The sequence below is a fragment of the Panthera onca genome, chromosome A1 (assembly GCF_046562875.1).
Source record: "Panthera onca isolate mPanOnc1 chromosome A1, mPanOnc1 haplotype 2, whole genome shotgun sequence".
In the NCBI taxonomy this organism is placed as follows: Eukaryota; Metazoa; Chordata; class Mammalia; order Carnivora; family Felidae; genus Panthera; species Panthera onca.
The window spans coordinates 226,247,324-226,260,571 of NC_138339.1; the positions used below are offsets into that span (position 1 = coordinate 226,247,324).

The 13,248-nt window shown below is 37.8% G+C and overlaps 1 protein-coding gene across 10 annotated transcripts in view; it reads right to left on the minus strand.

Annotated features, from left to right (window-relative positions):
- The window catches only part of NBEA (neurobeachin), a 678,106-nt gene that overhangs the window by 53,315 nt on the left and 611,543 nt on the right, over positions 1-13,248 (minus strand). For all 10 annotated transcript variants that reach the window (XM_078434421.2, XM_078434419.2, XM_078434413.2 and 7 more), the window contains one exon: positions 9,942-10,094. In XM_078434421.2, coding sequence (XP_078290547.1) covers positions 9,942-10,094 — 153 coding nt within the window. The remainder of the gene's footprint in view (positions 1-9,941; positions 10,095-13,248) is intronic.

Here is a 13,248-nt window from a genome sequence, read left to right on the forward strand (position 1 = left end):
TGAATGGATGATAGCCTCTATCAGCGTTTGCTGTGACTGCACGTTTACTTGTCTGTGCTCCTAACTAGAGTGGGAGCTCCTGAAGGCCACTCGCTGTGTTGCTCATGATAGTGTTTCCAGAGCCTAGAGCAGTATGAACTGTGTAACAGGCCCTCAATGACTGGGATAAAGAAAGAATTTCTCTAATTTAGCTTTCTTTTGAGTAGGGTCCCTGTTCAATGCTTCTTTGTGTTTTCCATAATGCCTTACTCAGAGCTGGCTTTCCGTGAAGGTTTATGGAATAGGCAGATCCCCAGTTATAGATAGAAAGACACTGAAACTCCAAGAGATTAAGGGTGACTTATTTGTCCAAGGTGTCACAGCTAACAGGGGCCAGAGCGTGCACGCAAACACATGACATCTAGCTCAGTATTCTGAGTTGCTGCAAAACACCTCCAAAAATTCTCATTTACTACAAATTCTTCTTTGAACAGGGCGTTTTTTCTTAGCATAAAAATATACCCAAATGCAAACTGTTACCTATCAAAAAGAGACTTTTTTCTTTAAAACATGAAGATCTTATAAAGGAGGTAATACAGCAAAAGTGAAACGACATTCAGTTCTCTTTCTCTGCCTCAGTGCACGTCGCACTGCTGCTCAGACTGAGAACGTTCTACATGTGGTCCGGGAGCACCAGGGACCTGTGGGTTGAGGGCTGGATGAGATTATCAGTGCACATCCGTGAAAGGCCTTTTTCTAAAACAAATTTTAAAAAAGGGCAGATTATGATTGATGAACCCAGCATTAGGGTAATGTTATCAGAGATACTTTCTATTTCTGTCCTTTGTGGAGAGGTCAGATTATAATCATGTTAGAACTGAACACAGTGCTTTATTAATGTTTCATGAGTGAGTTGTAATCAGCCTAGCTGGGTGTGGGTAAATTAAACCAATTCTTGACATATGAACTCAATGCATTCAGAATTTATTGAAATATCTACTCAAAGTGTCTATATTGCTTTTCCAGCTTTTCCAATGAGGCCAAAATTTGAATTTCACAGTTTGGTAAAACACAATCCTTGTCACTATATTTACAAGGTATAAACAACTCTAATTAATTATATACGTTATCTCCCATAACTAGAACACCGATTAACTAAAAAAAAAATACATCCTTAAAACTTAAAGTACCATTTAACTTTTAAAAAATTAAAATTTAGATGCCTATCTAAAAATTTCTACACATAAAAACTTCTACAAATACATCAAATACCTTTCCAATTGCTGCTGTGAGAGAATAAAAACTGATTTATGGTCAATGACGTCATCCCTTTTTATAATATTACTTTTGCCTTCTTTGCCTTGAATTCCTGAATGACATCTTGAAAGAAGGAGGAGGATGTGCTCATGGGTACAGAATACTAATCCTCACGAAGAAATGAACGTTTTTTACCACCCTGAATGTCATTTCTTTGGGATATATGACATTTTCATTTTATACTGTAGGCTTAGGACAAAGAACTCCTTCAAATAACTGAAGATAATCCCAGCCCAAATTATAAATATACTGGAGCACATTTTCTCTAAACCTATTTCATAAGAACTAAATCCTACATGAGCTACCCAGCTGGTACAAAGTCAGAAACTTTTAACGTTACAAAACAATATAAAAGAATGAGGGCTGTGTTCATGGAATTTGTGGGAAATTTAAACCCTTCTATATTTTCTGTTATAACTCAGGCTTTGTATATTAGGGAAATATTCATCCAATAACTATTCCTTCAGTAAAAGAGAGAGAGAGAGAGAGAGAGAGAGAGAGGCACATGATTGATTAAATTTCCTACTGTTAACACAGATGCCTGACATTGTTTCTGAATGACATCAGTGCGATCATTTCCCAGCAGTACGATGGGGAAATGGACCAGAAGCTGGAGCAAAGTCAACTAAGAACAGGATACTGTGAAGAAAAACTGCAAGCTGAAGGAAAGCAGCGCAGGAGACAGTGAGGGAGGAGAGCAGACACACACTACTTTTCAAAAGACGTCCTTTGCTCGCTCTGATGTCTAGGACTGTTCTTCTAAGAGGCAGCTCTCTCCGGCTGCCCATTAGCTCTAATTCTGAAGCAACCAAGAGTGGCGGCTATGGATGCAGAGCCTAGGTGACGCCATGGTAGCTTTCCCTTCCTAGTCTTCAGGGTCCCTTCTAGGGAAACCCAGGGAAAGACAACAGGAAGAATAAACACTTCCCAAGCCACCTGTTCTGTGCTAGCAGGCACTTCCTACACACGGTTGATTGAACCTGACCCTGCATTCTGGTGCTGCACGGAACCAAGACAGGGGCAGTTGGATTTCCCCAAATATGCGGGATTTTAGGTAAAGCCTTTCACTCCATGGAGTAAAGATTTAGTTCAAAAGTCTTACCTGACTCATTAATGGCTACAAGATAACAGGGATTTGGCTTAGAATAAAGAAAAACCCCAGTGCCTTGCTTCTTTCACTTCTTCACAAAAACAAGTTGGAACTTGTTGTTCTAATAAAAATGTACTATATAATACATATAAACAATAATATGTTATATGTCAACTATACCTCAATGAAAAAAAGAACTGCAAAAATTACTATGCGTTTCTGAAAATGTTTTACGACATTTTCAGAAATGCACAAGTATTTATCCCTCATCTTTTAGTCAGTTATAAAACTTAATTGTTTTGAATACGTGAGTACATCTTTGAGGGACAGTTAATTCACCACATTATATGCAATCTTTATAGTTCCTAGTATGTTGTATGAACTTGGCTTGATGACATTCTTGTGGCTTGATAAATACACGTATTTATCAATGTAAATATCAACGTATTTACATTGATAGTAAATAGTGAGATTTATTTTAAAGAAGCACTATATTTTGTCTGGAAGTTTGTTCAGCAGCACTTGAGCTGATAGAAAGACAAGATATAAGAGGTATGTAAACAGAAGTCAGGTAATTCATTATAGCAACTGGTAAGTTTAGTATCAGGATTAAAATGTTTCTTGTAGTTTTATTTATAGGCAACAGAAGTACTCTGAACAATTATAAATATAAAATAATTTATTACTCAAAATTTATACTTATAAATTTTGCTCTTTCTTGAAGTAAGAGGGAAAATCTATTTTAGACTCTAACTTGTCTTTATAATGTTACAATCATTTCTCAAGCTGTATCTTTCTTTTTTAAAAAAAATTTTTTTTAACGTTTAGTTATTTTTGAGACAGAGAGAGACAGAGCATGAATGGGGGAGGGTCAGAAAGAGAGAGAGAGAGAGAGAGAGAGAGAGAGAGAATCTGAAATAGGCTCCAGGCTCTGAGCTGTCAGCACAGAGCCCAACGCAGGGCTCGAACTCACGAACCGCAAGATCATGACCTGAGCCGGTTGGCCGCTTAACCGACTGAGCCACCCAGGCGCCCCAAGCTGTATCTTTCTTTTTTTTAAGTTTTTAAAAAATGTATATTTATTCTTGAGAGAGAGAGATAGAGCATGTGTGTGTGTGAGCGGTGGAGGGGTAGAGAGAGAGACAGAGAGAAAGAGAGAGAAAGAGAGAGAAAGAGAGAGAGAGAGAGAGAGAGAGAGAGAGAGAGAGAGAGAGAATCCTAAGCAGGCTCTGAACTGCAGAGCCGGACTCAGAGCTCAAACTCACAAACCATGAGATCATGACCTGAGCCAAAATGAAGAGTTGGACGCTTAACCCACTGAGGCACCCAGGTGCCCCTCAGGCTGTATCTTTCAATGAAAAATCCTAATTCTCTTTAATGAATAATCCTAATTCTCTTAAGATCCAAATGATACGAAACCATTTGGTGAGAATCAGGTATTTCTCAGGAAAAGAGACTTTTTAAAAAATCTTATGTGGTGATCACATGAACAATTCAATTAAATAATTAAATTAAAACTCAATTTTAAGTCTCAGTCAAAATTAGGTGTTTGGCAGTCTTCCATGCATAGATATAATTAGTTTGCAAATAACAAATAAGCTCTATTCCAAAGTTCCTTTATAAGGTGGTGTTTGGAATAGATATTGCAGGGGAAACAGTATTAGTCTAATCTGCTTTGGTTGTCAAGTCGATCTATAAAGCCGTATTTAATTAAATATACAGCTGACATTTCAGAGACTATCAGTGGGTCCAGGAGACACGACATTCAGAGTTCCAATCTGCAATGCTAGGTATGGTAAGTATAAAAAGCACTTGGGTGAGTCATGTAGCCTTCCCGGGTCTTCGTCTCCTTATTGAAATACAGATCTGTTCCAGCTCTAAAATCCTGTGTGTGCCTCTAAAGTTTACATTTCCTCCATCTGCAGATCTAAAGAGTCTTCTTCCGCTCACAACTGCTGCACTCTAAGCAGAGGTCTCGCCCGCTGGAAAGGGAGCCTCACAGGGTAAGGGCTCGGGGAGAAAGAGGTAGAAATGAGATCTCAGAAAGTCAGATCTACATGGCTGTTGGGGCCAGAACATCCTGCTGGTTTTGGTTCAATGCTCACTCATTTCTTTCTTTTCTTCCACTGACCCCAAGCTACTGATTCTTGTTAGAAGACACGTTTCTTTCCCTTCTCCCTTTCCACAGCTCCTTAAATCATCATTTTATCCTGAGCACTGTGGATAGTAACACGGCCACTTTGATAAGTAGGTGATATCTGGGCAAGGTCATTTACCTCTCTGGGTTTCAAGATAATTCCTAAAAGACTTTTTGAGGATTAAAAGAATAATGTATTTGAAGCTCTAGCAAGTATCCGACAAAGAATAAACACTCCAAAATGGCACAGGGTATAAGGACTATCACTGCCATTATTGAATCTTGGTCAACCTTCCTATTGGGATGACTCAGGACCATCACTGGGCTACAGAGTAAGGTGACTAAGATTAGTGTATGTATATCCCGATTTGCAGCAGTTGTGAGCAGTGAGTCTTAGAATGAGGACAGTAGAGGAAAACATGTAAGCAGCTACACCAGAGAAGTCAGGAGAATGTCGTAGGCTACTAGCCACAGAGCTAGCTGTAGGCAGGGGTGTAAACTGGGCACCGTGTATAATAACATTCCACTTTACTAAAGGCAGAATTTTGTCATTTCATGTTTTGGTACATTTCTACACTGGAAGTGATCAAACAATGACCAATAAAAGCTGAGGCAGAAGATACAGTCACTCTACCAAAGCTACAAAGTATACATTTCCTCCAGGGCCTCAATTAGCATTTGACTGACTCATTGATCATGAGGCTTTGATACATTTGATTAACCGGTTTTGCAGACGGGAGATTTTAAACAACACACTTGAATTGGTATGGCTATAAAGGGAAGTGTGCTGATAGCTCACAATTTACAGAAGAAAATATAAAAAGAATATAGAAGTATATCCTTCATACAACAACAATGGGTACTCATAATAAAGAGAAGAAGTTTCTTCTTTTGCTTTATAAGAGGATAGGGAGCGAAGGAGTGATTAAGTTTAGAAAAAACAAGTCTGCAAAAAAGTTTTCACTATAAAAATCTAGAAACTTATTTTATCTGGAATGTTTATTCAGTTGGATTATATTACTACCCATCATATTAGATGAATGAAGCCTCGTGATTTTTTAAAATGTTTTTCTTTATTTTTGAAGGAACGAGAGAAACAGAGCATGAGTGGGGGAGGAGCAGAGAGAGAGGGAGACACAGAATTGGAAGCAGGCTCCAGGCTCTAAGCTGTCAGCACAGAGCCCGATGTGGGGCTTGAACTCACGAACTGTGAGACCATGACCTGAGCCGAAGTCGGACACTTAACTGACTGAGCCACCCAGGTGCCCCAGAAGCCTCATGATTTTTATGCAAAGTTAGTCAAGAGTGTATGGTCTTATCCAGTTTATAACAATACTAATTACCTGATGGTTTCGTATCCATAATAATTCTCTTTCCCTGTATTCAAGACATTCTGTGTATGATGCTACCTTGAGGATTTGCTTTTAGAAGCACAGATGCCTTCTCTCTTTTCAGTTAGGCATATCATTAATAAAATTATTAATTCTGTAGGCATTTCACTAATGAGGAGCACAAAGGTTGTATCTGTAATGAGTCACTACTTAATGTTTTATTAAAATACATGTAAGATGTTTCAGCATCTAAAAAGCATGTGAAAAGACAGTCAACATCGTTAGTCACTAGAAAAATGGAAATTAAACCATAATGAGATTTTATTTCCCATCCACTAGAATGGTTATAATAAAAAACAGGCGATAACAAGTGTTGGTGAAGATGTGGAAGGACTGAAACAGGCACCCGTTGTTAGTGGGAACCTAAGATGGCACAGACCCTTTGCAAAATAGGTAAGTTCTTGGAAGTCAGACATAAATTTCCATCACTCAACAATCCTACTCTAGGTATACATCCCAAAGCAATGAAAACATGTGTCCACATAGAGACTGATACAGGAGTGTTCAGAGCAGCATTGCTTACAACAGCCCCAAAGTGGAAACAGCCCAAATGTTCAACTGATGAATGCATCAACGAAACCTGGAGTGCCGTTATGAAAAAGAGCCAAGTACTGACACGGGCTGCAACATGGATTAATCTCAAAAACTATGCCGAGTGAAAGAAATCAAACACAAAAGAACACGTATTAATCAGTTCCATTTATATAAAATGTCCAGAAAAGGCAAACTTGTGGAGATAGAAAACAGATTAATGGTTGCCTAGGGCTGGAGGTGGGTATAGAGAGTGACTGAAAATAGGCACAGGATCTTTCTGGGATGATGGAGATGTTCTAAAATTAGATTGTGGGGATGGTCACACCACTCTGTAAATCTACTAAAAATCATTCAATTGTACACTGAAAGCAAATGCATTTTATGATAATGATTTAAAAAAAAACACTTATAAAGTATGTCTCCACATTTCACAGGTGAGAAATGGGAAGGCCATAGATGCTCATTTACCCAGGGCAATGAGGCTAGGAAACAGCAGAGCCCAGGTTCAAGAGCAGGAAATTATTAAACTCTAAGTCACACTCTTTCCAATATGGTATTCATTATTAGCACCCACATGAAAGGTTCTGTTTAATCAGTTGGGTGCGATCGTGTGAACAAGAGAAAAATCTGGTCCAACAATTTTTGGCTACTTTATTCGCCTGAATGGAGGATTCGTTCAATTTAACTAGTCTGGACATAACAGACCACATATTGAAATCATTGACATTATTACTCCTATGTGATTCAATCATTCACCCAGCAAATATTTACTGAGCAACTACTTTGCGTCAGGCACAGCTCTGGGCTCCACAAGTGTATTGTGGAATGCTGTGGCTGAGAGCTACTGATATGTAGCAGTTTCTAGGGTTGAATTTGTGGATCCCGTATCCTTACACTGACATTACTGGCAGCATTCAAGTATGTAAGGGTAGTATGGAAATGGATGGCCAATTCTAAAAATAAGTATAGATTTTAGAAATATAATGCATCATAGAAGTATAAATCCTTCACATTCAACATACAAACTGAAGAAATAATCTGTTATTCAAGGAGGTGCATGAAATAACCCCATGTATCTGGAAGTACCAATTTATAGGTTGAAAAGTGTCAGAAATCATATCTACAAATTACAAAATACATGATATTCCCTCAAAGGGGGAGACCAGATTGCAGATAATATATACAAAGAGTACTTTTAAACACAGGACTACCACATGAGCAACAGTTTTCTAAAATAAAATATATTAAAAGTAAAATATTTCTTTACATTTTTTTTAAGTTTCTTTAGGAGAGAGAGAACACAGGGAAGGGACAGAAAGAAAGGGAGAGACAGAGAGAACCCCAAGCAGGCTCTGCACCAGCAGCACTGAGCCCAACGTAGGGTTCGAAGTCACGAACCGTGAGATCATGACCCGAGCTGAAATCAAGAGTTGGACACTTAACCGACAGAGCCACCCAGGCAGCCCAAAAGTAAAATATTTCTTAAAAAAAATTTTTTTTAACGTTTTATTTTATTTTTGTGTGAGAGAGAGAGACAGAGTGCGAGTGGGGAAGGGGCAGAGAGACAGAGGAAGGCAGAATCTGAAGCAGGCTTCAGGCAGAGCCCCACATGGGGCTCAAACCCATGAACTGCGAGATCATGACCTAAGCTGAGGTTGGATACTTAACCGATTGAGCCACTCAGGTGCCCTGGTAAAATATTTCTTAAAGAAAGAAAATATATGCAGTGCCTGGGTGCCTTAGTCAGTTAAGTGTCTGACTTCGGCCTAGCTCATGATCTCACACAGTTCACGGGTTCGATCCCCACATCAGGCTCTGTGCTGACAGCTCAGAGCCTGGAACCTGCTTCAGATTCTGTGTCTCCCTCTCTCTCTGCCCCTCCCCTGCTCACACACCCTCTCTCTCTCAAAAATAAATAAACATTAAAAAAAGAAAAAAAGAAAAAAAGAAAATATAGCTCCAAATTGAGGGGATCATGTGACTGACAGTGAAGTCCACAAAAAAGAGAGAGAAAGAGAGACATACACATACAAAATCAGGGGGTAGAGGCAGGAACCACATATAATCTGATCCTGTTTATGTGAAATGTCCAGAATAAGTAAATGTGTAGAGACAGTAAGTAGGTTACTAGTGCATAGGGTTGGCTGGGGAAAATGGTGGAAGATACTGAAGGTTCTGGGTTTATTTATGGGGTGATAAAAATGTTCATAATTGATTGTGGTGATGTTTGCACAACTCTGTAAAAAAATTAAAATCCATTTATTTTTTTATGTTACGTGGGTGAACTGTACAGGAAGTGAATTCTATCTGCCTGACATACGTGAATTGTGTAAGTCTTACTAAAAGAATGGACTAAGGAATATGTGAACTCCATTGCAAATGTGGACTTTATTTGGATTCTGATTCATATAAATAAGGTGTAAAAGCAAAATAAAATACATTTATAAGACAGTTGGAAAAAATTGGGAGTGAGTGAAACAGGGTTAAAAAAATATTTTGGGGGGGTGCCACCTGGGTGGCTCAGTCAGTTAAGCATCTGACTCTGGTTTCTGCTCAGGTCATGATCTCATGGTTTGTGAGTTCAAGCCCCGCATTGGGCTCTGCACTGACAGCACAGAGCCTGCTTGGGATTCTCTCTCTCCCTCTCTTGCTGCCCCTCCCCCGCTCATGCTGCCCCTGTCTCCCCCCAAAAATAAATAACAAATAAACTTAAAAATATTAAAAAGTATATACATATTTTGGGTCACTGGCTTTTTTAGTAGAATTCTTCACTTTACCAAGAATAAGAGTACACTAGGGAGGTTGTTTGGTAAAGTAGTTCATTTCCATATATCATAGCCACATTGAGATTAAAATCTCCTTAAATAATGGATAAAAATATACCAAAAGCTATAAAGTTCCCATATGCAAACATTCTATTTATACATTTTTTTCCTATTTACACATTTTCTATCTGAACAACCAGGTATCTGTCCTATAGATTTAAAAAAGAAATGATATTTTCAATCTATGAATGTTCACTAGATGTTCTCTTAAAGACAAGTATATTATATTTTAAGGTATGTTTCATAACTTATAATTTCCTGCATGCAAATATATTCTCAATGTAAATTATTTGCTTTTTAATATTTTAGGAGTCAAAAAGGAGTACAGATTTAGCCGGTAGACAAAAATAAGAAATGGCCATTTATTTCAAGCATTTTAGAATATCTTATATTAGTCAACAGATGCTCATCTGATTATCTTCTCCTAAGGGAGCAAATATAACTGAATTACCATTCCTTTATTAGTCTTCATGAAAGGAAAATCCACTCCACAATAAAGAACGATGTCAAAAGACAATAGTAAAATGCTTGCCTTTTCTTCCTTAAAATTTTAACCTTGTGTTTACAGATGTTAAAATACAATTTGCTAAATAGTTAGAAACAAAATAAAACAACAGAGTATTTTCACTTCTTGAGCACTGCTCAAGCAAAAACAAAATCTCTCTTACCATCCTGTTGATCCGTACAAAGTCTTCAGGTTTTTTTGCCCAAGGGGGAAGACCAACGTCATTTACCACAACTTCATCTTCTCTGACTCCAAGATTGTATCCATTACTGTTGACAAACATCTCTGGTAGGTAATAGAACTCTGGAATTAGTTCCTGCCAGGAAGAAAAATGTGACATATTAAATCACTTTAAAAGTGAGTTGAATAAAACTATTATAACTTGTTAACTATAAACCGAATTAAATTCTTTCTGTAAATCCAATAGTTTATTATTTAATTCAATTCTGTATTTGATTTTCTTTAGCTGAGAGGAAGAGAAGGAAGAGAGGTGAAGAAAGGAGAAGAGCAATATTTTTCTTGAACATTTTGTTTGATAATTTATGTTTATAAGACTTTCAATCTTATCTTGCTACAATTAGTTAAAAGGGTTACAGAATCAACAATAGTTCCTAGTAGTATTATTAAACAAATATGTAAAGCTATATCTACAAGTCTATGACGCTCAACCTTTTCTGAATATTATTAATACTCAAATTAAAAAAAATTTGTTGCCAATAATGGTTAAAAATCATGTAATATCTTCTACTTTTCTTTTTGATCACACTGTCAATTATACTACATATTTTTTAATAAAATGATTCATAGTTTTATTTTATAATTTGGCACAATGAATTACTTTTGTACCTATCGCTAAGCACAATGAAGAGATGATATACAACATGACAATAAGTTTTAAATGTTTAACACATGGCACCTGAATGGTAACTTCTTAATAAACTGGATGCAAAGACGTCTTGTGTTATTTGTGTATAAAGATGGCGTGAACAACACGATTCAAGCAAACTCGTGTTTGCTGCACAATGTCTAATATGAGGTTTATGTTCCTTTAGAGTAAATCAGATATGGACATGAACTGTTTTTATGACCCTAGAAATGTTTTTTTGTTGCCAGTTTTTTAAGTAACTGGGAGAAAATGCAAACAAAACCAAAAAAACATAAACCACTGTAGTTTTTATGTACACCATCTGTATCATAAACAACAACAACAATCTTTTCAAATATCAAGATGAAGGTTAAATTAACCTTATATCGTGAAAAGCATAAGGACATTTATTTATGTAATATGATCTACACTGATAATGTAGTACCTGAAATTCAACTCTTCCTGTGGTCTTCTCTAGAGATTCATAGAAAAATTAAAAAAACAAAGAAACAAAAATCCCAAAACACCAGACGCTGATATCTTCAAATAAATCAAATTATTAACTTTCTAAGAACAGCATACACAAAAGCTTTCTCTTTATGGGTTCTCCTGCGGAAATCAACATTTGTCTATTATGGCCTAAGTAGGTGTTTATCTTAGTAATGCTCTGTGAGAATTTGATTATTATCCATTCTGATGATGATAAATGTGAGCTGTAAAAAACATAAAACATAATAAAGTTTGGGTACAGGGCACTGCGACAGGTACAAGGGAAGAAAAAAGTGAACAAGACATGGTTTTATTTCAGGTAATTTATAATCTGCTCTGTGGGGTAAATACACAAACAGATGGTTGTAATACACAATAATAACTGCTCGAGAGGAGTAGAAACCAAGTACAAGGAAGCACAGAGGAGAAGGCAGACAACGCAGGGCAAGTCAGGAGAGACTTCACTCGAGACCAGACAGTTGAATTTGGCTGTGGCTAAGATAAAGGCAGGGGGAGGGGGTAGGGGACCATCAGGAAGTATAATCAAGAAGGAGTAAGGACTGAGTGTGGGTGGAGAATAGGACATATTGGGGGGGGTAGGTGAAGATGGGGGAGGTGGGATGGTAAGAGTTATATGAAGCCAGATGATGAAGTTTTATGCCAAGCTAAGCTGTTTGGATCTTGTGTTATTGGGCAGATTTGTTTTGTAACAAGACATTGGTGGCAACATAAAGGATGGACTGCAGAGGACAGAGACTGGGCATCTGTGCATATGTGGGGAGAAGGGGAACCAGAAGCAGCAAGCAGAACAGGAGGGAAGGGGGAAGGGCAAGTGTGACTTGTGGTGACTGTGGGACTTCAGCAGGGAGGGTAACCTGTGACAGAGGTGAGGATGGGCCTGCAAAGAACAGAGGGAATTAGGTGGTTCACAGTGCAAGACAGTCATTCATTAACAACAAACTACACAACTTCAAGGCCACAAGAAAGTGTGGGGAAGGAGAATTATGGTGAAATTAACATAAATTAATGTACATTTTCAGTGAACTGTATGTAAAAGGGGAAACTGAGAAGGGGCTGAAAAAAAAAAACTAACAGGTAAACAAACATCCTATTTGCAAATCGTGATACAGTTTAGTTAGTGGGTAACATAAGAGCTAAACACTGATTCAGAAATATTCTATCAGCAATGACTGTAATCAGCTGATTTCTGGACTGGGTACACACTGATGGTGTATATTATATTGCTTTGAAGGAGCAATCTGGTAAAGGTGTGTGATTACTGATTAGAAGGTAGAAGCAAAGCATCATTACCATTCTCATTGATCTGTATGCAACCAGAAGTGCATAATCATTATGATCTGATGTTTCTAAAATGCAAAGGTTGAAACTCTGTCCTCTATGCTGGTATTAGGAGGCGGAGTCTTTGGAAGGTAATTAGAATTAGATGTGGAGCCCTCAGGAATGGGAGTAGTGTCCTGAAAGGGGTCTTGAGGGAGCCTGTCTCTTGGCCACGTGAAGACACAGCAAGACAATGGCTGTCTGGGAACCAGGAAGCAGGTGCTCACCAGACACTGAACCTGACCATGTGGGCACCTTAGCTTTGGACCTCCAGCCTCTACAACTGTGAGAAATACACTTCTGTTCTTTATAAGTTCCCTAGCTTATGGTAAAAATATAGCTGTCGGAGCTGACCAAAACAATTATTAACTTCTCATTTCAACGCATTAAGATAAAACTTAACGATATTCTTTTGATCTTACTCTCGCAGTTTGGCAAAACACGGACAATTAGTAAAGGATGTAGAAAAAGTTAAGAATATGGCTGTTTGGGCATTACCCATTCTCTATCTGACATGGAACAGCAATAGCGTTCCAAAAGGGGGAAAGGAATGTAAGATCACGCAGTCGCTCTCTCTGCAGGGTGATTTATATGTACTAGACTCACATAAGTCAGGGATTTCCCTTACTGCCTTTCATCAGTTATTTGTGTTCATGTCTTATCTCCAGAACTAGACTATATAAGCTTCTTTGAGGACAGAGAGATATAGCCACATGGATAAAGCAACATAAATTTATTTTTTATTTAAACAGCCCAAAGAGTCTTAATTTATCTTCAC